This window comes from Coturnix japonica, chromosome 5, assembly GCF_001577835.2.
Source record: "Coturnix japonica isolate 7356 chromosome 5, Coturnix japonica 2.1, whole genome shotgun sequence".
NCBI classification, from domain to species: domain Eukaryota; kingdom Metazoa; phylum Chordata; class Aves; order Galliformes; family Phasianidae; genus Coturnix; species Coturnix japonica.
The window spans coordinates 12744464-12771145 of NC_029520.1; the positions used below are offsets into that span (position 1 = coordinate 12744464).

The 26682-nt window shown below is 37.9% G+C and overlaps 1 protein-coding gene across 3 annotated transcripts in view; it reads left to right on the plus strand.

Moving 5' to 3' along the window:
* GALNT18 (polypeptide N-acetylgalactosaminyltransferase 18) overlaps positions 1–26682 on the plus strand; it is a 224945-nt gene that overhangs the window by 182074 nt on the left and 16189 nt on the right. For all 3 annotated transcript variants that reach the window (XM_015864042.1, XM_015864041.2, XM_015864044.2), the window contains exons 9-10: positions 2200–2337; positions 6604–6699. In XM_015864042.1, the coding sequence (XP_015719528.1) occupies positions 2200–2337; positions 6604–6699 (234 nt within the window). The remainder of the gene's footprint in view (positions 1–2199; positions 2338–6603; positions 6700–26682) is intronic.

Below are 26682 nucleotides of genomic sequence, written 5' to 3' on the forward strand. Positions count from 1 at the left end.
GAGGACAGGCAGATGGCATGGCTAAGTATTGTGGATAACTCTAGGAGCAGCTCCTTACCTTGAAGCAGATGAAATTCTGCTCTGGTAGTAGACTTGGTCATTGGAATTAATTTAGTTATAACAGTCATGATTTTTCATGAAATATCTCATTCCAAAATGTTAATTACAGGGCCTGTTTTTGTTTGTGTTTTTTGTTGTTTTTATTTTTATCTTTCCATGGAAGAATTCCCAGATCTGTGAAAGCCCCACAGTCAAATATTTCCATGGATTTTAAACCGTGAAAGTTAAAAATAATAATAATAAGGAATTTGACTCATTCAACAGCGTTCTACATCTGCCCTCTTGGGAGCCCTTTTTGTGATTCTGAAGTACTGAAGGGTTCTAATGTGTGGTGATTTCTGCATTGTAAATGCTTAGATAAATTGATTCAGAAAAGCACTTACAAAAACCCCCAAGCAGAGATTTTTCAAGTGTCAGAAGACAGAGCTAAACGTGTGTCCTCTGCTTAGATGTTTTTATTTTTCCTGCCATTACATTGAAGGAATACACTCAGTTGTTCATGGTTATAAAGCTAGTTATGCCATGTGTAAGCTGTTTTCCCTTTCCAGCTGCATGGAAGGATGTGATTATGGAAGCCCCAGATACTCTTTCATTGCTCATACAGTACACTGAAGAAATGAACATTGGTGCATGCAGAGTTCCATGAGGAAAGAGCAAAGATGCAATGGACCAGTTTAGTGCCTGATCCTAGGAAACCTTTTTAGTGCCAGAAGTTGCATGTCAGTAGCCATGTGTCTGCATCCTCCTCCTCCCTCATACAAGAAGCAAATACACTGGGAAGTGTAGTTAGAGTAGTGCATGGAATAGGATTTGTCTGTGGGATCAGTGTCTTACAGCATCCTGCAGCATGTTGCTCTATTTAGTCACTTGGTGGAAAAGTCAGAAAAAAATAGTAGATTAAAGAATAATTTCTACAAAGTTTTCTGAAGGATGCTGGATTTCTGGGAGAGGAATCATCATTATCCCGATGAATATTTATTCCAAATCTTGGTTTTCTTTTTATCCCTAGTACACAAAAAAGTGTAATTTGCTAATGTGAAAGACAATGTCATGTTAGTTTGAAAAGGCCTTTGTAGCAAAATGTAATTTTTTTCTAGTTAATGTTATACTCAGTGCTTTGGGATGCAAGAAGTCTTCAACAGCTCCAAAGCTTGGTACTTGTAAGGATATCTTACTGGTATGTGACCAAGATGATCTAATGATGCTAGTGTTTGTTTTTTTTTAAAATCATATCCAGTGACCAACAAGACAATTTACGGCCCATTAGAGTTGGTTGTTTAAGTAGAAATATTGTAAGATTTATTGTAAGATTATTGTAAGATTTACCCTGTGTTTTTTTTTCCTGAGGCAGAAGTGGTGGAGAACAATGTAGAGCAAAATGTCTTGCTTTACTTCCAGTCAAACAGCAGCTGTGGATTTGCACTTAGTTCCCTCTCTAAAATTTTCTGTTGTGTGATTTTAATGTGATGAAGTATTGATTTTTATATACAGGGACTTTATGACACGTTGTATGATCTACAAAGAAGTATGTCACATGAAATTAGGTTAGCTAGAAATGTAAAGGAGAATAGAAGTTAGGGGAGAGAACATTCTGTAATTGCTTTTAACAAAAAATATCAACTTTTCTCTTTACATTACCATATAAGTGATATTTCAGAAAGATGAGCGGAGATTCTGCTCTTTGTAGTGAAGCAATAAACTCAGACTTCAGAAATGGCCAGGAAGTGTAATATACTAATGATTAGGCAAGAGTGGGACATCAGGAGTAAGGTTGTTTCCAGGGCAACTTGCTACCTACTGCCAATTACTTTTGGATTTGGGAAGTGCCAGTAAATTAGAGAACAACAGTTATATTCATTGGAAGCTAGATGTAAACCCCACTGAAGTCATTAGGAATATTTCCATTGAGCAGAGCAGACACTGAAAGAGACTTCACCATGGTGACCTATATCACACTTACTAGGGGCGTTTACAGAGTGTGTTGGTAACAGAAATACTTTATGGCCAAAGGCTGGTAATCATCATAGCTCACAGTCATTTTTGCAGTGAGGAGTGAGTCTGTGTTGTCAAAATAAACAGGAAAAAAAAGTGTATTCTAATGCATTTTCTGTTTTTTCCTGCCTTTTGTTTTATGTGCAGGACTCTGGAATTGATATTGGTGATATTTCTGAGAGGAAGGCCCTGAGGAAGAAGCTCCAGTGCAAGACCTTCAGGTGGTATCTTGTCAGTGTGTATCCAGAAATGAGAATGTATTCCGATACTGTCGCCTATGGGGTGGTAAGAACCTTGTTTACAATTCCTATTTTAAAAAGGTGGGAGGTGGAATGAATAGTAAAGGTAACTCATGAAGAAAATGCCTGGCTCCAACTAAAAGAATCAGATAAACTTGGAAGTTGCTACTGAAATTATTTCTTAGACTGTTTAGTTGACAGAAGCTGCTGCTCTGCTGTAACTCATGCTGAGATATTCTGTACATTATCTTCCTCCTTGATTTCTCTTTTTTTTTGTCGTTGTTTGTTTGTTTAATGGCTCACAATTCACTTGATATTCAAGGCATGATTTTTTAAAACATGCTGGAGATGTCAGTTGGAATGTGTGCAATCAGCAGGTGAAGCAAGGCAGGCTAAGCTGTAGGCACCTTAATATTGTAGTCAGAGTCTTAAATGTGTCTGTATCTTGGGATTACCACTGTCGTTACTTGTGTGACAGTAGAACCCTTGTCAGTATTGAAATCATGCTTGAGTTGTAGTGTGCTAATTAAAGCAGAAACAATTCTTACTCCTAGAAAACCAGCAATATAAATAGGACAGGTGTACATGACATGGAAGATGAACATGGAAAGTTAATATGGGTGCATAATAAACAAGTAGAGCAAGGACATCCTTTTCACATTCTCTATTCAGTCTTATATTCACAAAAGTTCATTTCTATGAATGAAGTTTGGTGCGCTTTTTTTTGTTGTTGTTGTTAATTTGTTTTGCATGGAAGTTCCAGATAGGAAATGTGTCTCCTAGCACTTACATACAAGTGAAAGATTTTAAGACATTCCTCCACAAAAAGAAGTCCCTTGAGAGTCCACACGAGCAGCTGCTCTTTTATAGCAAATGAAGTAATTATGTGCCCCACAAAGTTCAGTGACGTCTTTGATGATCAATTGAAATAATGCTCTTTTCAAGCAGTCCAAAAATAACAGAAAAACATTTCCAGCAATGATTTAGGTTTTTGTTAAATGCATAAGATAATGATTGCCTTCCAAAATAGCTCAGAACAATGTCAAAAACAGACTTGTCTGCAAGGGACCTCTTCCATAGACTGCATGGAGTTACCCTCAGCAGTACCATGATCAGTAGATGGTGATATGGAGCAGCCTAAAAAGAAGGAAACATAGCTGCTGATAGGTGTGTGGATCTGCTTACAGGCATGGAATACCTAAGGTACTTGTTGCAGAGTCTTAGAATTAATTCAGCAGCATCTAAATCAAACTGGAAGTTGACAAGTAGGCACTATATGATCTTATATTCTGCTGAGACTTTTTCATTTGAAAGTTCTTTGCTGGCAACACGCAAACCAAAAAAATCAGGAGATTCATTACAGAAGTGCTGAACTCTCTGGTCAGCGGAAAATGCATATTTAGGTACTGTATAATGATGCACATGATCCAGTCTTCTGTCTGCAGTCCATCAGTATCTTCATCAACTAAATATGATGTGAGGGGTAGGCTGGATTTCATTATTTGCCTTATCACAAAGGAAATAGTGGGCAGCTGTAGCAATGTATTGGTACAGTCAGAGTGTTTTATGAAATACACCACTGTTTTATGAAACACTGTTATATGAAATAAAAAATGCAGTGCCCAAATCTTTATAATAAAAGAGTTGTTCACATCTCTCATCTTCCTTCATGTCTGCTTTCCTGTTTTTACCAAGTCTTATCGTGGAGAAGGGGTGATATTTCAAAGCAAGTCAGCTGCTCTGCTTGCTGATTCTCATCAGTGCTTCTATTCATGAACTGACTTAATCTTCTTTGGAAATACTAGTATTATTTTTAAAATGCTGATAAGCTACAAAAGCCATCAGAATGAGCATTGCTTGATCATCTGGAAACAAGAAGTTAAAATGGTGACATTTTCCTCTTGTGTTACTCAACACCACAGAAATTAGGTATTGCAGTATACTAGCATTACGTTAGGTTATACATGTAGTAGGTAATTATGCCATATATGAGAAGACAGAGTTATTCACAGAAAGCCTTAAATATCTATGGTTTATATATAGCCTTTTGCTTAAAAACATTGTAGGTTAGTTTTGATTGGTTTTTTTTTTTTGATGTTAATGATGCAATTGTATTTCTGTTATTCTCAGCTATTTCACACAAAACATCCACCGGGCACCAGTTCCAGAGCTCACAGAAACAGTTATGTGGGGCATTTCCAGGAAGTCAACAGCACACTGTGCCTGTAGAGGGAAATTATTTGTATGCTCTAAGCATGTAGGTTTGTCTCCTTGTTATTTCAGAGGTTAAGATTAGGTTTGGGGAAATTAAAACTCCCAGAGCCTATTTTCTTGCTAGATTATGCAGATCTGACGTAATTAGAAAAAAAATCTGGAACATCTTGTGTCAGGAAAAAATATAATGCAATGTTGCTGCTGAAATAATGATTTGACAGTCAGAGGCAAGAGGATTTATGAATTGCCATACCCTCAGAGTTAGTAAAAATAAAAATAATGTCAGTGGAGCCAAAAGCTGATGTAGTTAGCAGAGGGCTTGTTCTTTTATTCTAGCTTTGCTTTTGAAATGATATCTGTGAATTCAGAGTTTCAGTAGCCTATCTCTGTTTCCTCTAAGGCTGTAAGTTTAAAAGGGAGCAGGTGACAATAGTGACTAATTATTTATGTGTTGTTTTTTTCTCTTTCCCTCGCAGTGGGTTGGTGACCTGGTTATATTTTGCCATATAATTAGAATTAAGCCTCAGTAATCTAAAACCACATTGCAGGAATAAACTTTGGTTTTCCACACAGCCATTAGATATTGGAAAGGGATGGTTTCTAAGAGTCTTGTGACTTTCTGCACTTCCAACTAGGTCAGGTTGTCAGTAGCCCCAACCAGGCTGGCCTTGGGCACCTGGACGGATGGGGAATAAGTCCAGGTGAGGCCTCATGAGGAGCAGAGGCAGCGAATCATCCCTCTGGATCTTCTGGTTACATTTCTTTTGGTGCAGCCCAGGATACAGCTGGCTTTCTGTGCTGCAAGCATATGCACTGCCAACTCATGTCCAATTTATCATTCATCAGTACCTCCAAGACTCCTTCAGAGTTGCTCTCCATCCATTCATCTTCCAGTTGGATGTCTGCAGCTTTCCAATCGCACTGCAGGACCTTGCACTTAACCTTGTTGAAATTCTTGGGGTTCCAATGATGAGGCTGACTGGTTTGGCAGTTCCCATGGTCTTTCTCTTTCCTTCTTTGAAAAGTGGGTGTGATATTTCCCTTTTTTTTGCAGTTACTTTTTGATGCCAAATGCCTATATTCTCTTTAATATTAAACATTTGTCTTGCCTATTACTGAAGCTAGTAGTTTCAGAGTTAAGATGTGAAAGTTTTTGGAAGATGAATTTATGTTGTTAAATGTATTCACTACCTAACTTGAGTCTCTGACTTGTCCATGGTTCTTGCATACCATTACACTTCTAGATTACTTTCTAATCTAAGTTTATCAAGTTGTTCTTCTCAAAGGAGGGCCTTGTACACAGCTGGCACCACTGCTCATTTGGTCTCAGACTCCATCAGACAATTCTTTTGTGTTCTCTGAGCCTGTCTTATACCACTGAACATTTTTACATGTGCCCATGGGTTTACTACCTGTATCTTTGGCACTGCAGACTACAGAGAACTTTTAGCTATTTGTGCTCATTAATTTGGCACTTAGCTTACAGAAAATTCTGTCTCAGCACTGTCTAGGTAATATATAGGGATTAGTAGTTTGCAGTCGTTTTGTAGCTGGACTGCTGTAGGTGGGTTAGCCCTGCAAAGAAGACCTAATGCATACCAATTGGCAAATAGTCTCTAATTGTCAGAAGGGGGTATTTGAATTATTTCCAGAAATCAGAAGGCTCTCCTGAGATATTCTAAAAAGCAGTTTTATTAGCTATTAGTATTACAGCTATGCACCTCAGTTGCCTAAACACTGGTTCAAAATAAATAAATAAAAAGACTGGATACAGGGTGTACCTTTTAAGAAGAGCACTTAATATTTACATATTTATATGGAGACTTTATATAATTTTTCTCTATAAAAGTAATTGCTTTCTGAAGGCTTTTTGATGCCTCCTGAAATCTTCTGGAACATCACTGAAATTAGTAGTGTTAGATAATCTACAAGGAAACATTTAGTTCTGGTGCTTTTTCTTTAAATAGCTTCACTTCAACAACTATTTTTACCTTTACTTATTGAAAATACATACAGTTTTATTTCAAAGAAAATAATGTAATCATAACTTTTTTTTTCTGGTCTTGCTTGAGAATTGATATGTTTTTGTTTATTTTAGCTGCAGAATTCCTTGAAAAATGATTTGTGCCTTGATCAAGGACCAGACACAGAGAATATCCCAATCATGTATATCTGCCATGGAATGACCCCACAGGTTAGTTTGTTTAATGATGTCATACATTGCTGCTTCTTTTTGTAGAGTGTGTAAGAAAAAACATCTTGTACCTATCACAGTTTTCCTGCAACAGTACCTTCTTCTGCTCTTCAGTGTCTCTTTTACAGAAATCTAGAACATTAATTCTGCTCTAAGTTGAGACTCCCTTAGCACTTTGATCAAGCCGTTTGTTTATTGATTTTGAAAGAATTTAAGAAATAGTAGAGCCAGCACCGACCTGTATTTGTAGGTAAACAAATCATTCATTTAACTGTGTGTTGTATGAATGAAACAATGCATTTTAAAATGTGCATCCATGAGCATATTCATAGTTTGTTATCTGAAGCAGCATTTTCTTCTGATTTATTTACTGTCTCATTTTCATAAATCTGAAATGTTCAGCCAACTTCTTCACTCTATACAGCTGTGTCAAAATCCAGGAAAGGCTGCTGATGTAGTCTACCTAGACTTCAGTAAAGCCTTTGACACCGTCTCCCACAGTATTTTCCTGGGGAAACTGGCTTAGGCAGGTACAGTCTTGGCTGGGTTAGGAATTGGTTGGAGTGCCGGGCCCAGAGAGCGGTGGATGAGTGGTGTTAAATCCAGGTGGTGACTGATCACAAGTGATGTTCCTCAGTGGTTGGTATTGGGGCACATCCTGCTTAATATCTTGATTGCTTTTCTGCATGAGGGTATTGTGTGCACCGTCAGTAAGTTTGCAGACAACACCAAGTTGGGGGGAAATATTGATCTGCCTGGAGGTATGGAGGCCCTACAGAGTGATCTGGTCAGGAACAATGAAATGGTTCTAGTGTGTTCTGAATTCTTTCTATTGTCTTGCACAACAGCTGTTTTTAACTTAGAAAACAGAAGGTTGAAAATATCGTATCTCCCCAAGCAGCCAAGTGTCTGGGCATAGGTAGATGTGTTTCTATGCAAATATGACAGTAAAAATAACATTTTGTATGGTTTAGAACATGCTTGTCAAAGATGGAAATACAAATTATATAACTGGAAAGTAACATAAGCATAAGTGACACATAGAAAACATATTTGTGAGAGTAATTGAAGACTCTGAGAAGTGCCTCCAGTCTGAATCATTTTTTGCTCTGCTTTTCATTTTTGGCTTCCTTGAAAGGACCCCTATTGTACCAAAATAATGTGGTTTTACCCATGAAATAGTCAGTTATGTGATTTGACTATACAGTAAATAAATAATCCTAACATTTTAGATATAAACATAGAACAAAAAATAATCTTTTTCCCTGTACCTGGATATCCTAGTGAGCTGGAAACATGAATTTGGTGAAATGCGGATGAATTTGTCCTTTCTTGCCAAGTTATGCATGCTGTAATTGTGACTTCCTTCACTGAGGACCTTTAATATTGATCCCCAGTGGCATCACGCTTGAGTTAATTATGAATTATGGGGACCGAAATATCTGAAAATCCAATCCATCAGACTCATTCACTACATGGGCTGTGCCTTATTTGTCATACAGTTATGAAGTAAACACCGTTTACCTTCAACATGCTTTTAAGGTAGTCCTTAGGGGTAAGCTAAGGAACCGTGTAATTTCACACAGAAGCCGGAGCCATTATTCTTCACCTTCCTGGCATATCATCTGTGATAACAATGTACTATAGGCATACTTGTGAAATCCAATTGGAAAATGTAATTACAGCTAAGAGGCAAACAGCAATAGCAACAAAGAGTCACTTCAGCTAGGCTTAGTATTTGCCAGCTCAAGAACTAGCTTTGAATGTCAACTGAAGATCTATGTGAAATAGTGGCTAATAATTGACAAAGGGGGCAAGGGAAAACATTGTATTAATTTTGCAACTGTGAAAAACAGTCTCCTTCCCACTGTTGTGTATTTAACTACTTTATAACCGTTGAAAATAAAAATAAACCATGTAAAAGCAACCTACTTGCAAGCAAGATCAATATAATCAGTGAGAACTTTGTAAGAGTAGTAAAGTCTTTTTCTATGTGAGGAATTGTGGTATTAATAGGGATAGCTCTAACAAAAACTGTTCTACATGCTTCCAAGACATTTCCATGGCACATATAGAATCTCTTATTTAAGCAGAGCTGCAGCCATTTGCATTTTCTCTACCATATTAGAAATATTTGAAAAAATATTTTGTTCGATCTTAGTGAACCAGCTAGTGACTACAAAAGATACTGGTAAGATACTAGCTTTATTCTAATAGTGGGGAAATGCTGTATAAAGGGGATTATTTTGCCCACCTAGCACTTATAAAATAGGTCAGTTAAAAATATTGAGTCTCATGAGTCAGAGCTTTGGTGAAACCATTACTTGCTCTGGTACAAAACTTTGCTGTCACAGCTCTATCACTTGCAGTTTAGGCACATGTGCTGCTAGTATGCAGAGCTTTGCACAGCTGCACCTAGATGTGCCTTAACATATATGCCTGCCAAGATCTATTTCCACTGTTGCTGTTTAAGCTGCCATAAGGAGTAACTTCCTTTTCTCTTCACTGCCTGTGGGGAAAAAGGTTAGAGGAGGTATTTGACATCAAGTAATAGTTACAGAGTTGTTTATGGCTGCTGTTTGTTTTTAGCATGTTTCATACAAGAAAGAAATCACTGAAGCCATCAGTAAAGAAGAAAAGGAACAGTGCACCTAATGTTGAAGCCCATACTCCACCTTTTGCAGACAGTGCTGAGAACATAGTAATACAGTGAACAGCAATAGTTTAAATAGATTCCTACTCCACTCTTACACAAGAACAGTTCAGAGGCAAAGCATAGTGACCTGCAATTGTTCTTGGCCAAAGAAGATACAGTGGAGTTATCTGGGGGGATGTGAGGATGAAGCTTCCCTTTTATATGATGATAGAGGGAAGCAGGAGAAAACTGGGAGGTGGACTGACTAGAAGAGAAAAGGTGAGAGGTGAGAAATGTAAAGGAAAAAGTTGGACGACAGAACAAAAGCATTGGCAGAACAGTACAAAACATAAAGTGCATGTGAGGTGTTGGGGATTTTTTTCTTCTTAAGTGGTTCATGCATAAAAGCATTAAGATACTGTTTGAATTCTTGAACTGGAAGGAGCAAAGCCACGGCTCAGACCTTACAGATGTCCATTTCCAGCAGTGCCCCAGTTTTCCACTGAAAACATGATTGCTTGTAGCTGCAGTAAGTACATGCCCCAGGCTTCAGTGAATTGTCTTCCTAATTCTGGGACCTTCCATGAGCTTTAGTGTATGATGTTGTCTAAGATCACTGTTTACTCAGGCCTATAATCTTATGAACAGACTAATGACAGTTTGTCACATGCATTAAATCTACTCCGGAGTGTTTGGAGGCTTCTTTGCTGTTAATGAAACACCACATTATTGCAGACTTTGTGACTGTTGTGTAATAAACAAGAACCATCAGTCAATGAAGTGGTATTTTAAGTGCAGATTTACCTTGAAAAGTGCTTGTGATTGAAGGGAAAATGGGCAGTTCTGTGTCTTCCCTTGTTCAGTTGCTTCTGGCTCATATCTTTCTCAGCTGGTAAGCAGTTAGATCAGGAAGCTCATCCAGGGATGTGAAAGTCACCATAAAACAGATTCTGAAGAATTCAAGGTAAGGGTCAGTGTCAGAAGACTAGATCTGGAGAATTTCTAGAAAAGACATGCAGGTGAGAAGGGACATCCTTTCATATCCTTTCATATTCTTGCAAGAGATTGCACAACTGACACTCAGAAACCAATGACTACAGCCCTATCCAGTGTGAATTATTGCTTCTTCGCTAAAGGGGAAGGATAGGAAGCCATGGCAATAAGCAGAGCTGCACTAGCTGATGCTGTATGAGGCTCTGACCTGAAAGCTTAATGTTGTATTCTAAGCACAGCGCGTTAAGTGCTGGAAGCTGCAGTTACAAGAACTCTCTTGAACTTCTAAAAGCTCTTTGTATGATTTATGAGTGCTTCTTTTTAAATGTTATTCAGATATGTTTTCATTCAAGTATTTTTTCTTTAGTGTACTTTTTTTTGGTGTGGTGTGTGTTTGCAGACAGATACTTGTTAATTTGTTAACTAAAATACATAGGAGTAAAAATGTCTATCAGTGAAATAGTGAACAGAATCAAGAATCATAGGGGTTGGAAGGGACCTCTAGAGATCAAGTCCAACCCCCCTGCCAAAGCAGGTTCCCTACACTAGGTCACACAGGTCGGCATCCAGGCAGATCTTGAATATCTCCAGAGAAGGAGACTCCACAACCCCCCAGGGCAGCCTGTTCCAGTGCTCCGTCACCCTCACTGTAAAGAAGTTCTTCCGCACATTCTTGCAGAACTTCCTATGCTCCAGTTTCTGGCCATTTCCCCTTGTTCTGTCTCTACACATTGCTGAGAAAGAGTCTGGCCTCAACACTTTGTCCCCCACACCTCAGATATTTATAGACCTGGATCAGGTCCCCTCTCAGTCTTCTTTTCTCAAGGCTGAACAGATAGCCTTTCTTCATAGGGGAGATGCTCCAGTCCCTTCACCATCTTTGTGGCCCTTCACTGGACTCTTTCCGAGAGATCCCTGTCTTTTTTGTACTGGGGAGCCCAGAACTGGACACAGTACTGCAGATGAGGCCTTGCCAGGACAGAGTAGAGGGGGATCACCTCCCTCAACCTTCTGGCCACACTCTCTTTAATACACCCCAGTATGCCATTGGCCTTTTTGGCCATGAGGGCAGACTGCTGGCTCATGGCCAACCTGTCATCCACCAGGACTCCTGGGTCCCTCTCTTCAGAGCTCCTCTCCAGCAGGTCATCCCCCAACCTGTACTGGTGGATGCAATTATTCTTCCCTAGATGTAAGACTCTACACTTGCTTTTGTTAAACCTCATCCAGTTTCTTACTGCCCAGCTCTCCAGTCTGTCCAGGTCTTTCTGAATGGCAGCACAGCCTTCAGGCGTGTCAGCCAATCCTCCCAACTTTGTATCATCAGCAAACTTGCTGAGTGTGGTTACTATCCCTTCATCAAGGTCACTGATGAAGGTGTTGAACAAGACCAAACCCAGCACTGACCCCTGGGGAACACCACTAGCCAGTCAACCAGTTCTCAACCCATCTCACTGTCCACTTATCTATCCCACACTTCCTCAGCTTTGTTATATGGATCTTGTGGGAGTCAGTATCAAATGTCTTGCTGAAATCAAGGTAGACTATATCCAACGCCCTTCCACCCAGTCAGTGACAACATCACAGAAGGCTACCAGGTTGGTCGAGCATGACAAAAATAATGGCAGACAGTTATCAGTTCAGTTTGCAAATCCCTGGAAAAATCAACTAATAGATATTCATCAAGTAATTACCAAAATAATTAAAGGCAAATATGTTGGGGTCAGTTTATTTTCAGAGAATACTTTTGGTATCTCCAGAGCAAAACCAATATGATCTTCAGGTTACTGAGATGCTACAAGTATTAGCATCTCAAAATTAACTTTTCATGGAACCTTAATTGTAACAACTTACTTCCAGTGTGAAAAATTTTCCTGAGATTCGTGTGTGTGATGAAATCCATGTTGAGATAAGGATGCTGCGATAATGAGTACGTGCTTTGTCAGAATGAATGTTATGAGAATCTGGACACAGAAACACTAGCCTTGCCCTCTTAATGGAGTGGATTTCCATGTATCCGAAGTACTCTGACCTAGATTATATACCAAGTTGTAATGAGGAGTTAATTGGTAAAATGTGATTATATCCTTCAGTACGGTTCAGACTTCCCATGACGCCTCTCCATTTACTTAAAAAATCCAAAACACAAAAGTTCCTAAGTGCTGACACTGCTGGTAGTCTCAGTTCTGCTGCCAGCAGTACACCACAATACACTGCTGTCGTAAATAGTTTTAGATAAAGGAGTTTCAGAAGGTTAAGAGCTGCATGTAGCTGTGATGACTCAGATCCCTGGCTGGGTTATAAATGAATACGTGTTCTTTTTCTCCGACAACTGGAAATTTGTTTCAGTAACATAATAATAATTTTAGATCCCAAATATATTATTCTTAGAAACAAGCAGGATTGCATTTTTGAGTGTGTAAAGCGTGTAAGTGCTGCATGCCAAGGCTCTGTGTAAGAAAGTCATTTAGCTGAAGGCTCTGTGTCTAGCAGCTTCCAATACTGGCACATTCTGGTGCTTGATAGGGAATAATGCAGAACAGAGCCTGGTGAACAGAATCAGTGGCTGACCCTTCAGACTTGAAGAATCACTGCCTTAAGATGAGATGTCTGCAATAAGCACTTTGAGGGAGGCTTTACGAAGAAATAAAAAAACAGCACAGCAGCTGTTTTAACAGTTGTCAGTCACTCGCAAATGGGATTGCTGCTTATGTTTGTCTTCAAGGTAAATGTTAGGCATGTTCAGCGTCTGTGTGCAAGACAGTCAATTTCACATTTGCTCTTTAGAACACTTTCTTTTTAAGGACCCACTAACATGATGGTTTGAATTTAGCAATTATGTTGTTTGTGATAATTCTTTAATGTGTGCATTAAAGTACAGCGCTATACAGAAACTGAACAGTGCAAAGCATCCAATTATGTCTTGGCCCAAATATTTTGTGATGAAAAGTCATACTGTATGGCAGAGAGAATAGCTCTTTCCTCTCTTCATACAACCAAAGTGAGCACCTCACTATTTATACTAAGGGCTGTATCAAGACAGTGGCAGTATAGCTGGTACGCCTGGTTCTTACAGGAAAGCAGGCAGCAGGCTAGCGTGCAGCTCATGCTGTGCTGAGTGCTGTGTTAAGCCCTATATGCTTTGTAGTGTGGCCACCTGATGTTCTTAAAGCTGTGCAGCCTTTTTCCTTGCTGTTTCATACATTCCTGTGTAGGACTCTGTGCTTCTCTTAATGATCTGCCTGATTCTGGCAGAGTACAATGTTAGTTTGTCTCACTCTTTTCCTTTCATCTGTTCACTTAAGGAAAGATCTGGGCACTCACTTCATGCACGGTTTGTGTGCGTTCTGGGACTAGGGGTATTTGCACAATAAACAGTCCTGGAATGGAATACCTAAGATTTAATCTGGGTTTTTTCAGTTCAGTAAAGATAAAACTCATGGAGTTAGTGAAACTACCCAGCAAGGATCATTATAAGCATTTATGAATTCAAATTTTTATTTTAAATATATTCTGTAGAGGGCCTAATTGCTATGGCAATTAATGTCTTATGTAAGGTATTCTTGCTGAGTAGTTTATTGAGGCTATTTAAACTTCTCATAATTTCTTTCAGTTCATAAATCCTGATTTTTATCAGTATGAAGTTAATAGAAACTATGACCTTGATTGCAATGGAAGCAAAATTTGGTGTTAGTCCTCTGCAGTTATTCTGGTGTTTACCTGAGGAGTTATGTCCAGCAAACGCTTTTTCAATGCTGTTGCCACTTCAGACTGTGTGGCAGATATGTCAGCTATGCAGATATTCTGTAGAATTCAGAATGTATAGGTTTTCCCATTTTAGTCATATATTTCTAAGTTTGATTATGGAAAAAATTCTCATTATCCAGCTCAGCACAGAGAGAGAATTTGTTAATGTGATTTCTAGTTTTGGAGTAAAATTTATACTGAACCATCACCATGAATAAAGTATTTCTCTGCTTTCTGTGGTTTGATTCAAGAGGCTTGCTGTTGATACAGGTAACATGGCCAGTTACCCAGACTTCTGTGTGACTTGCGTCATTCAAATGTTGTGCCTACTTCCATGTAGCGGAGGTTCTCTTAAAATAAAGAGAGATCTCCGTGTGTGGGTAACAACCAGTGGTGCTGCACTATTAGCTTGTGAGCTCTGTGCATGGCTCTGGTAAGTATGTCAATTGTCTGAGTGGATAGATTGTATTTTTCAGCTGACTATAGATCTTTATAATAGTAGGACAGGAGACTAAACTGTGTATTCATTTTAGTAATTTGTCAGATGTAACAAATGGCATTCCCCATGCACAGGGTAAAAGGCACTTAAATTCAGAAGAATGAGCACGAGGGGTCCTCCTGCAGGTTTCAGACATAGGCTAGATCAGGTCATTTTTTGTGCTCAACTTCAGTTATTGAAAATCAAAATAAAGAAATAAGGGCTGTAGAACTGGGTCAAAGGGAATATCTTCTGCATCCCTCACTTTGGAAATAAATGAATGTGTATTGCTGTTTTGTTCTGTTTTTGTTTTTATATAAAAATATGCAGTGTAAAATATTGTGCTTGTCTGTGAGAACTGAGAGAAATTACAATTTGGAATTGAAAGTCCAACTGTAGTGAAATGAAATATTTGAAAAATATTCTTTTTTTTTTCCTAAGAGTTGCATTGATTTTCTTTATTTGGGGTTTGCAGCATTTCTATAACTTATAAGAAATGTGGACTGGAACTAGGAGGTATACAGACTGCCTAAGATGCTTTTGTAATCTGTGCTCTTGCTTAGTGTATGGGATTCTCTGTTGAATGTGATTATATATAATGAAGAAAGAAAATACTACAATAGATCTGTGAACTGAAAGCAGTTGCCTGTCTGAAGTACTAATCTTGACATTCATGTTTCCAGACCTGAGGTGAAGTTAAAAAGCAAGTATTCAAAAAGTAGTTCAGTTCTTTTTAGTTAAATGAATACTTAGGATGAGATAGAAGAACTAATTGAAAACTGCAGCCAATGAGGTTTTAAGGCAGCAGAGGTCTTTTGAAATTAAAATTAGCTGAGTGATAAGCATGTTTTAATTGAGAAATAGGTACTACTTTTGGACAGATGGAAGCAACAAAAGAGTCAAAGGTGACTTGGCAAGTACTGCAGGTGATTTGTGTTTGAAAAAATCAAATAGAATTCAAAGCTACAACATATCACAGGAATAACAGCAGTTGTCCATAATGTGTTGTATCTGTTCAGACCTCCACTCTTCAAAATAAAAGGGAAATAACAATCCAAGAGAAAGGAAAAGGGTTATTCTAAGCCAGCTGTATTAATTAATGTTTTACAGCAGAGTGCTGATGCAATTTTGTGTATGTTACAAGGTGTGCTGAAAAGATACAGACACATAAGCTGCCCTTTAATGAGATGAAACACTGCAAATGCTGATCAGAACTGATCTCAGAAAACATCATCAAATTGTTCTGTTAGAAAGCTCTTACACAGAGAAGGAAAAGTTCTGCAGAGGCAGTAGAAATTTCAGCTGGCAAAATTTCTGATGTAATTTACCTAGACTTGATAAACTCAGCTTTCATCACATTATAGCAGAAAAGAAGAATTCATTCTGTCAGCAAAAGATATTAGTAGGCAACCTCGTAAGTACCAAGGGGAACATGAAGAATACTAGTGCATGAAAACTACAGGTTGAATAAATTAACACTTCTGTTGCTCCATATGGTTTACAAATCTGGTGGTTCTTTTCAGCTTATTGGTTCTTGTATTTGCAGAAGTATTGGTTCATTGATATTGCCGCACCATTTTAAGATTACTCCTAGAATTTTAAAAATACTTGATGTGGCATTTTCACTTAAGGTTTGCATGTTACCAGGATTTTGCATATTTTCAGCATTGTTTTAATTTTTGCATTAAGCCCTGGGGTTATCTTTTTCATCTTGAATTCCATTGCCTTTCTTTATGACTAAATCCTAGTTCAGCATTGTTGCTATAGGAGAAGAGGAACATACAGTTACTGCCTCTGTAGATTGACTGCAAACAATTTATTCAGCATTTTTAAAAGAGGTGAGGCTGATGCAGGAAGAGGGGTTGAGTGCAGTGTTGGAGGAGTTGTCTTTCAGGTTACTTAAGGTCTTCTTTTGCCATCCTTGCATTTTATTGAAATTCATCATTGAACTGAATCATTGAAAAACTGAAATCGTGATTGCTGTGCTTGTGGTGCATTAAGAACTTCCCTCTCTAGTTTGCTTTTTCAATACCATTTGCTCAGAATGTCTATAGTAAGAAAAAACTGCACTGAAAATGTCACTGAAACAAACTATTGTGAGCAGATGCAGTGATCAAGTATTTAAAATCATCAGAGCTTTTCAGGTATTGTTTTAATTTAGAAGAGATTAGAGTTGTTGTTATACAATACTTCAAAACTGTTTTTATTTGGGAAGTAAAAATGTACCTAAAATTTCTGGCAGTTTTTTTGTTGTGTTGTAGAATGCAAATTATTAATGGATACTTTTGGCCAAAAGGATTTCAAGATGTTAAAACATCAAGATGTTTCAAAACATGAAAATGAATTACGGCTGAGCTCCTAGATGATAAATCTGGCAGTAGATTTTGGATACAGATCCTGTGCTTTTCATGCTGAGCACTGAGCCATTTAAAGCTCACTGTGCCTTTCATACTTCGCTTGGTTCTGGTGGGTAGGCTTACAGTAGTTTATACCTGGTGAGCTGATATCAAAGCATGTGGAGCTGACAGCTCCAGAAAACACTGGCTGTTTTGTTTTCAAAGCTGCTGTTGATTTCTGCAGTAGTTGGCTGATATCTTAATCTGAGAGTCTGAAGTTGGCCCCATCGGAAATCTCACTTTGGCTCCTTGCAAATGAGCACTGTATGGAGCAGTGAGTGGTATTTCCCTACTGAAAGTAATGAGGGATTGCCAAGGAGGTATCAGATATCTTTAGGAAGGAATACAACTTGGAGCTCAGCATCAGTGAAACAGTGTTCTTTGCCTTGAGACCATCAGCCATGATGCTACCAAAGCTGCAAACACCTTGAGATCCCTTCAATGGATATGTGCAGGCCTGCTGTGCCTTGCAGCACGGCAAGGAACAGGCCCTTGCTGCCCTCTGCCTTCCCCAATGTGCGGTCTGCTTTCCTCCACTTACAGATGTGTCCCTTGTTCAGACAGAACAGCTCCTCTGAGATCTCATTTGTACTATAATGTTGACAGCAGAGTAGTTGGAGGACTGGTGGAAGCTGTGTCTCCTCTCGGCACATAGAAGTGATGGCTGTATCTGGCCTTGGACACGATGTGATCTGTGAGGAGGTATAATCAACCTTTTTTTTCGTTCTTTTAACAAAAATGTGTTAAGTGACTCTTCTTAGGCAATACACCGGCAGTCTGTTGGTATTTCTTAAGCTGCTTTAATACTGAGTTGAAGTATTCGCTATTAATTTTCTCTCTGAAAGATTGAATTGATTTTAAAATTTCTGAGGTTCTCTTGATTTTCATCTCAAAAATACATGGGACAAACAGAAAAACGATGGGTAAGCTTTTCTTGGCTAAGGTGCAAATATTTTTAATTAATGCATTTGGAAAAATAAAACAGTTCTGTTGGGTACCTGCACTGTCTCATAAACCAGCACTATCTGAGCATTTTGTATTTTTTAAGTGCATTAGTTTGGAGTAGGTCAGAGTTATAAATCTGTAGATTATGTAGGAATTACTTGAGTTATCCAGATTTTAAAGATGTCTTTTCTAATTGGAAATTGGTTTTTCAATCTGCCGTTTTTAAAACCAATTGTTGCTTTCATTGTAAATTTAGAAGAAAACCAAATACAGTGATTGCAACACATGTATAGCACTTGGAGGTTGATGTAGTAATTGTTGGATGGCTGTTGACTTAAGCATTCTGTAGATTCATGTTGTACTACATCATTTTTTACTTCAAAGTTCTGAAGGTCAGTTTTGTTTCTCAAATTCTTGACTGGATGTGATTAACTACTAGAGAGGGTAGTCAATACAGTAGACAAAAGTGTTCCACTTTATAATTTCCTTAGTTTTATTCCTAATTTTTTTATGTTGTTTTATTAATTGAAGTCATCCACTGGCTCATTTAGAATTCATGAGCCAAATTCAGTCCCCATGAAAGCATATTTAACTCTCTCTGTAATTACATGAGCCATATTACTTTCAAAGCATACATTCAAATTCTGATTAGCTATTTAATTTCAGCTAGTTTCTCTCCTGTATTCTGCACCATTTGCAAAGGAGACTGTTCTGCATAGATGTTTATGAAGTGATTGTTTCCAGTGCTTTTCTGTGAAAAAGAGACTTTTTTTTCTTTTCATTATCCTTCTTTGTCCAATCAGGAAATGGAAAGAATATTGAGAAAGTATTTCTTCACGTAAAATCTCGATTGAATACTTACAAATAAATGGAAACAAAATCATCATCAATTTGTAAGCCACGAGCTGTGCTTGAGAAGTAATTTATTTGGAATCAGCAGTCATACTGCACTTAGCAAGAGCTGACTTCAGGATAGAGGTGGTTCTATGTTCAGAGTAGAAGGACTTTTCTAAGGAAGTATGAAACTTTAGTAAGTTAAGACTTTATTTTAGCATTGTTTCAAGAACCAATGGTTAGTAATCACAGTCAGATCCAAATTAAGAATAAGGTAAGTAGTCATATAAAAGCAGATGATTAGCTATCACAAGCAGTGGTATTTGTGGTTGGAGTCATCATAGCTGAAAGCATTTTGGAGACTGTAATTTAATAAATTAAAAGCTTAGAGGTAAGCAGGTGGGAGGATATAGCCTGTAGCATATTGAAGATAAAAGTAAAAAAACAACAACCAGCTAATAGTCCTTTTTTGTTATCTCATCTATTAACGTGTCAACTCAGCGGTGATTGCAGTTAGGACCTTTTTTGAATTTTGATTCTGTCTCTGAATTTTCAATTCAGAAATAATAATTTTCATTCAGGAAATCAATGGCCTTTTCCTTCCTTCTGCATTTTATTATAAGTTGATTAAATTAAAGATACAGGAATACCTCTGTTATGCCAAGCCTATCTACTCAAATGGCTGTCCATACCAAGTGAAAAAGCTGATGAATGCATTTAAATCTTTCAGATATTTCTACAACATTAACTTTTTTACGCTGGGCACTGCATTGATTGCGAACACTGGAGCTTCATTGCTCTTTTTGTGCTGAAGATGCAGTGGTTTGTTCAGCATGCATATTGCATTCTGCATATATATTTAGTGCTTTCAAACTCTGAAATTAGCCTTAAAATTTTGAGATTTCCATGACTCACTTACTGATAGCATCAGTTTTGGAAGGAAAAAATAGCATTGCAGCTTATCAACTCACAAGGTTTGTTAACATCACATGAAGCCAAAATCTAGAGAAAACTTAAGAATTAACTATTTTGGGGATTTATTTAAACATCAGATTTGTGCTTTTGCTTGTCACTATGAACTCAGTCTTTTTAAGAATTTATGTAACAATCAGATCACTTTTTTCCTAGACTGCCTTTTTACATTCAATATCATATGTTACAGGAGTAATTGTAGTTTTTGCATAACGTTGCACTGTGAGAACTGGGAACTTCTTGAGCACTCGAGGCAAATTTACATATCAACTGTCTAGTGAGGTAATCTGCCCAGTGTGTGATGTCCATGGTTGCTGTTCTGAAATACCTCATTTTCCACGTTCAATGGGAGGCATACGGAATAATTATAGCTTAACCATTTGCTGCAGAATGCCCATTTCTGGTTCCAAATGTATTTTTAATAACCTCTATAGTTTGTTTTCAAGTTAAGATAAACCAGCCCACTGCAGTTCCCATTTGTAACTGCTGATAACTCACTTGAAGAAACACTGTTATATGAGAAATCTGGAAGTTGATGACTGTTTGGCCAAGGCTGAAGGAAAGTTCCTATCAGGAAAAACATTCCATGGTCTCAGGTAACCATGATATTTCTGACACCCATTTTTTAGCTAATTAAAGTGAGCAAATTACACATTAAGTAAATGAGTTCACTTTATGCAATAAAACCCATAAAAGTGCTTAATCTTCAGTACAGAACAGTAGCAACGATATAATTCAGTAGTGTATACAGTCATTGTGATGAAGCTTCCATGCTATGAGTAAAGGATAAACTCTGTATAGTTTAGGTTCAGCGGACAATGAGTAAAAGCTGCAGTTTCTAATCTGGATGGCCCAAGGAGTTTTGTCCATGCCAAACTGAAAGATAACTGGCTAACATCTGTGAAACATTAATTAGGTCTTAAAAGCAGCTTTAGAGAGTGAGAGATATATTTTTACAACCAGGAAACAGTTCGGTAACCCATGTGCTATAGAGAATGTAAGGTCAGTAGTAATTTTATTAAGTGAGAACTCATTTAATATACATATTTTTAGATGATGAAATCTGAACAAGTTCATTAGCATTAAGTTGATTGTTGAGAGAAGAAAATGCCTAATGTAAATAAAGACTAGTACTCTTGTGAATAAGAAACGTTTTGTATTATAGTTGAAGGTGAATGGAAATAATGTGAGAAATGCCAGTTGATTCATTTGCACAGACAAGCTCTGTACTTATGAAAAGATGCTTAGGAGAAAGTTGTCAGAATTTGACCTCTGTTACCCAAAGATAGAACAACTGAGTGGAGAACCTACATCAATGTACATTAGAAGGCTGTTTAGGAGCATTTCTGCATGCATAAAGATTTAATCATACAAAATGGCAGAGCTTACTCTTTGGCTTCGTAAAATAAAAGCCAGAAAGCTGGATCAGATATGAGAATATGATTTTCATTTCCTTTTGATGCAAAAACAGTTAGATCCACATAGACTCAGATTGTTTTTCTGCCCTGACATCAAAGCATTTTTCTTCCCTTCAGTGGCTACAAGCACAAAATTACAATAAATCTCTACATTCAGACCATAACAGTGCAGACTGTATTCCGTGCTGTATTAGGGTCAGGTACATTAGTCTGGTTCAGTATCTCAGATGAGGATGTAGTTTCTCACCTCAGCTTTCCAGTTGTCTCCCAAGTTCTTTGAATGTTACAGGAATAAAATTTTAGCGTAAATGCTTTTAGGGCCAATGCAATTTAGTTCCCAAGGAAAGAGCTTTGTTGACTTGAAGCAGAAACTGAGATTTCATCTGGAACTTCCAATAAGATTTTAGTGTAATTTGTAACTCTTCAGAGTTAAAGACTCTACTCTGAGTCTGATAAATACAAATCATGGACTGAGCTGGACTGGAATTTTGCTAACAAATTGCTCTCCTGTGGTTTTACTTATGAGGATGACAGCAGTGGTGAGTTTTGTTTTGTTTTGTTTTTTAAAGGAGCAAGTAGAAGGAAGAAAATAATGAATTCAAAAGGAGAAAGAATTTGTAGTTTTGTTCTCCAGATGCATACTAGGAAGGTATTTGGAGAAGCAGTTTGTTAATTGAAAATAGGGCATTTTATTCCAATCTGGTTTTGGTTTTGAGGAAAAGTTAGACATAATTAAGGTGGCTCAGGAGTTAAACTTAGATCCGCAAATGCTCTTCCATGTTTTTGCTATACATCGTTCATAAGTTCCTTATTGTCACTGGTATCAACATGGCATGTGCAGTACAGAGAAACCTACTCAGTGAAATAGATTTTCCTGTTATCTCATTGTAAGCAGAGATTCACTGTAGAAGAAATCTTTCTGTTGCAGAGAAATCCAGTACCTTTCAAAATGTGTGAGGTCAGCACCCCTTTACCAGAGAATGGTGAGGTTTCCAAAACCCACCAGAGGAACGTGAAGACCCCACAACCTGCAGTCACTTGTTACACTGGGTACTCGAGACATAGTTGGTTCCAGGATTTATACTAGCCTTCTACTAGTTGCAGAAAGAACGTGAGTACCAAATTGTCTCTTCAATAAGCTTTAGCACAGCTTGCCTTGGCTATGGAGCTGGGTGTCTGGGAATTAGGAGGGTTGCTCCCCTCCTTTTTGTTGGGTTGAAAAGAGTACATGATGCAGGACTGCAGTGCTGTGTCTCCCCAGTACCTCTTTTTGTTGTCATGGTCAAGGCCCAAGGTCCCCTGGGAAGGAGGGAAGGGTCTGGTTCTAGAGTGCACATGCAGTGACACATACTTGAGCTCTGGAGAGAATCAGCTACATAAGATAGTACAAGTCACTCAACAGTGAATGGTATAATAGACAATTGTAATCATCTTAGTATTTTTATTCATATGCAAACTAGGAAGCTGCTAAAAGAAGTGATTGTTGTTGTTTCAGAACAATCAAAAAGATGTTGTACAAAATTAATTTACTTAAAAGAGTCCTGAAAGAACTGTCTTATTGTGTATAACCAGTGACTTTTAATTACAAGGAACTTACGTGCCTAGTTTTCATATTAAGTCTAAACAGCAAGACAGGGATTTTTCTTTGTCTCTCTCCTGCAGATACCTTTATAGGATAATCTACTTCCGATAATAAAATAAAGGCTCCCAAGACAGGCAGAAAATGCAGCAGAAAATGTGAGACATAATCTGCCTTTTGTGATGGAGGCAGCTTATCCTCGTAGCCCAGTGATACTTAGCAGCCTGAAGCTCAGCATAGCTCTTCTAGCTGCTCACTGGAGGTTTCTCAGTTGTACTTGAAGGTCATTCAGACAACTTGGTTTTTGAGTGGTTGGTTTTTCTTTGCTGACTCATTCACCTGGTAAGGGTTTACTCAGAAATACTGAGCTTCTTCTACTTGTCCTGTGTATTAATACCTGTAAGGTTTGAGTCTGTATGTGAGACTTCACATTGACTGAAGCCCTCAGAAGGCAATCCCTAATGAGTGAAAGCAGTGGGAGAGGCATTGTACTATTTGTGTACAACCAAGCAATGTGCTTTTGCATATCAGAGTATTTACTGTTTCATTTCTTGCCAAGGTTTACAGCTTGATTTAAGCAAGGGGCACGGTACAGAACTGGCATTCACAGGAGAACTGAAGCTCACAAAGCAAACAGTAAGGCTGCCTGCAGCTAGGACAGTTGAATGGGTATTAATGTCCTGCTTGATATGAAAGCATTTTTCTACCTTATCAACAGATTTATTTGTTTGCTTGTTTCTAGTTAAGTTTTCTTTAATGACTATTAAGCACTTCTGATAAGAAATCTTAATGTATCGCTGCTTCTGATGTCTGCCTCCTTTCTGTCACCTTCTGTCTTTCCTTTAAAAAGAAAAAAAAGCCATGAGCACTGCAAGTAAGTTAAATGTTGAAAATGTAACAGGTTATACTTTTCATTCCTCTTACCTTACCTTGGGGAAAAGAGGAGCAGAGGGAAGGAGCAATGTCTGGGGCATGAATGCAATATTTTGGTCTGACACGTTTCGATTTTCCTTGCAGAACTTTGTGAACTTTGCAATTTATTCATGAACGCAGGCAAGATCAATGCTAGTTTTTTCAGGAGGTCAAGATATACAGACTTTTCATTTAAATTCTAGATGCTGACTTCTTTCTGGTTATCATTCACTGTCACCACCCTGCAAACAATAGAGACACTACTTCAAGATACTTGGTGGTCAGGAAAAGTGCTATTTTTCAGATGTATTTCACTTAGGCTGCAGGCATATATCCCCATTTAGCCTTGGAAGGCTTAAAAATGTTTCAGGAAACAAATTCTACTTTCAGTATACAGTTGAGTTGGATAAAATTTCATGAGCTTCTGTGAGTCTCTACATAGAGACCAACTGAAAGTTGATAGACTTTGTTGCCTGAAATTCATCCTCTCCAGCTAAGAAATAGCATTTTCATTTTCTGTAGCCTAGTTTATAAGAGGATTTGCTTTGATTTTGATGTTGTCTATTTAATACACCAGAAATTCTTTTTACAGTTTTTTTGTTTAACTTGGTTTAAAACCAGAAGCAGTCCCACGTGCTCCAGGGTGAGTACACAAGGGTAACTTTCCTTTGTTCCCAAGGAACTGAAAGCTGCAGTATCCAAATAATTGCTCTCACTCTTGTCCACCCAATAGCCATGCAAGAGGCCCTCATCTGCTAAAGGAATTAAGCACAAACTTACAGTGAAATGTAAACAACACCTTGACCTTTTTTAAAAAGAGAAAACTTAACTGTCAAGGATGGATGGGTGCATCAGGGGATGGTAAGTTTGTCTGCAGATGAGTATAGGCCGATGGAGAAGAGAAGAGGCTAAGAAATAAGATTCTGTACGAATCCAGAAGGAAAGCTTTTAAAAGTACGTAGAGAACTTTTGGGAGACTGAAAGGGAAGTTCAGATGGAACAAAGTCATGGGATGGTTTCTTTGTTTCTGGTTTTGTTTGTTTGTTTGTTTGTTTTTCCCTGGAAGAAGTTGTAGAGATCATCTGCAGAAATAAGAGGAAAACAAAGAGAAGCTCTAAGGAGTAAATCAGGCAAAATTTTCCTTTATACAAGTCTTGTTAATTCAGTAGTTACCAGTGTTAGGAAGACTGTAGAAGTCAGTATTGAAATTATATGTAAAAGCATTGAAAGGCAGTTCTATTCAGTTTAAAAAGTTGATCTTAAAATTTTTGGATGTTGTTTTAAATAAAGTAGAATACCAGAGTAGGCAACAGCAGTATTAGGTATTCCACTGCACTTTAGGTTCATGAATTTAAATTAAAAGGACAAAATCTGTCTGAGTTCCTGTCTGTCTTCTATTAAAATAATATGTTAACATTTTTTCTGTCTTTAAGCATCACATTGTATTATTTCAAGTTCATGAGCACCTCGACTTTATTGTAATGAAATATCGTTGCTTGGAGTTTGGAAGTTAGTGTACACACATGAAGAAGAGTATGTCAAGTAACCTGTATGCTGGTGGGCAAACTCAATAGATGGAAATCTAAAGGTTGAAATGAAGTAGTGAGTAGTTCCCTTTCTATATGTTTAAGTCTTGGGTGGTATTGTTGCTACCCTTGATATACAGCTGTTTGTCTGCTCACCTGTAAGACAAGTTTCAGAGTGAACTGAACCTTGACTTGAATGAAACATGGTCGTAATTGTTTCAGAATTGCATAATGAGGCTGTAAGAGCTGAAAACCCACCTCAGAAAAATAACATGAATCTTCTAGAGACTGTGGCTAAGGGGTGAACATTTATGATTTTGGTAATTCTCAGCCTGGGTTCTTATGTTTGTGCTCCTTCAATGGTAGAATTTTTAGGGTAGCACAAAATGATGCAGTGATGCTGATGATTGTGGCTACAGGACAGCGCAGCCATTCTCTCTTCAGTCACATAATGTGAAGTCTATGTAGAACCACAAAGGTCTGAGACCCAGAACAGATCTTATAAATTAGTGTGTAAGTACATCAGGGTATTTGTACATGCCTGTTTGACTGAAAAATGTGAAGGTCACTCTGTGTGCAAGATGGAGAATCAAGTAAGCAGAGCAAGGATGTTCATTCAAATGCCCTCAGTAATAAGGGTATAAGTATCTCAGGGTATCTTCCAAAGCATAATTTTGCACAACAGTTTCATGTTTCTAATACCATGCCAGCTGTGTCTAAAAAGAGTAATTCTGCTCTGTGTGAAATTACTAGCTTGTAGAAATAGCAGCTGCTGATGGATGCTATTCTTCCCTGACTCACTGATATTTATAGCAGGGTTTCTGCAAAGAAGGCTCTTCCCACATGAACAATAAATAGAAAAACAGTTGATTTTGATCCTAGTGATATATTTGTGTTATTCATAGTGAACTTGAATTCTGTGGAGAGCTTTCTTATTGGGGAATAACTGTTCTTTCATTGAGATGCATTTATTTAACAAGTACTGCTGGGAAGAAGAAAGTCAGAAACAATGTGAATATTTGAGCATCTATGGTACTAGATTACATAACGAAATCTGGATTTACTAGAATCCACCAGACTGCACTTTAGGTAGAGTTATAATCCAGTATGAAACTGCTGTGAAACTTCTAAACTAATATGTTAATATGTTACTCCTAACAGTAAAAGACTCAACAGATTAAATTGAAAAAAAGTTACAGCACAAAGATGAAATAAAGAAGTGAGGAATCGTGCTTCTTATCCCTCATAGTTATGCCAAAAGCAGGGTAACAGATACTGCTCATTATAAATGCACAGTCATGTTCAGTTCTCCAGAGCGATTTCATCTGGGAACATTGCCATAAGGATTACAAATGGCTTTCAGCCTGAAAATTGGTGTGTATTGCTTTAACATTCCTTTGGGAGTTGGCAATTTATCCTTCAGATAATTGTCTTGTGTTAAGTTGAACATCTTACTGTAACTTCTTGCTAAATTTCTTGCTACATGATAAACCGACTCGTATGAATAATTTACTGGAACTGGTAACCCAGTTCATCTCTGAGGTCTTT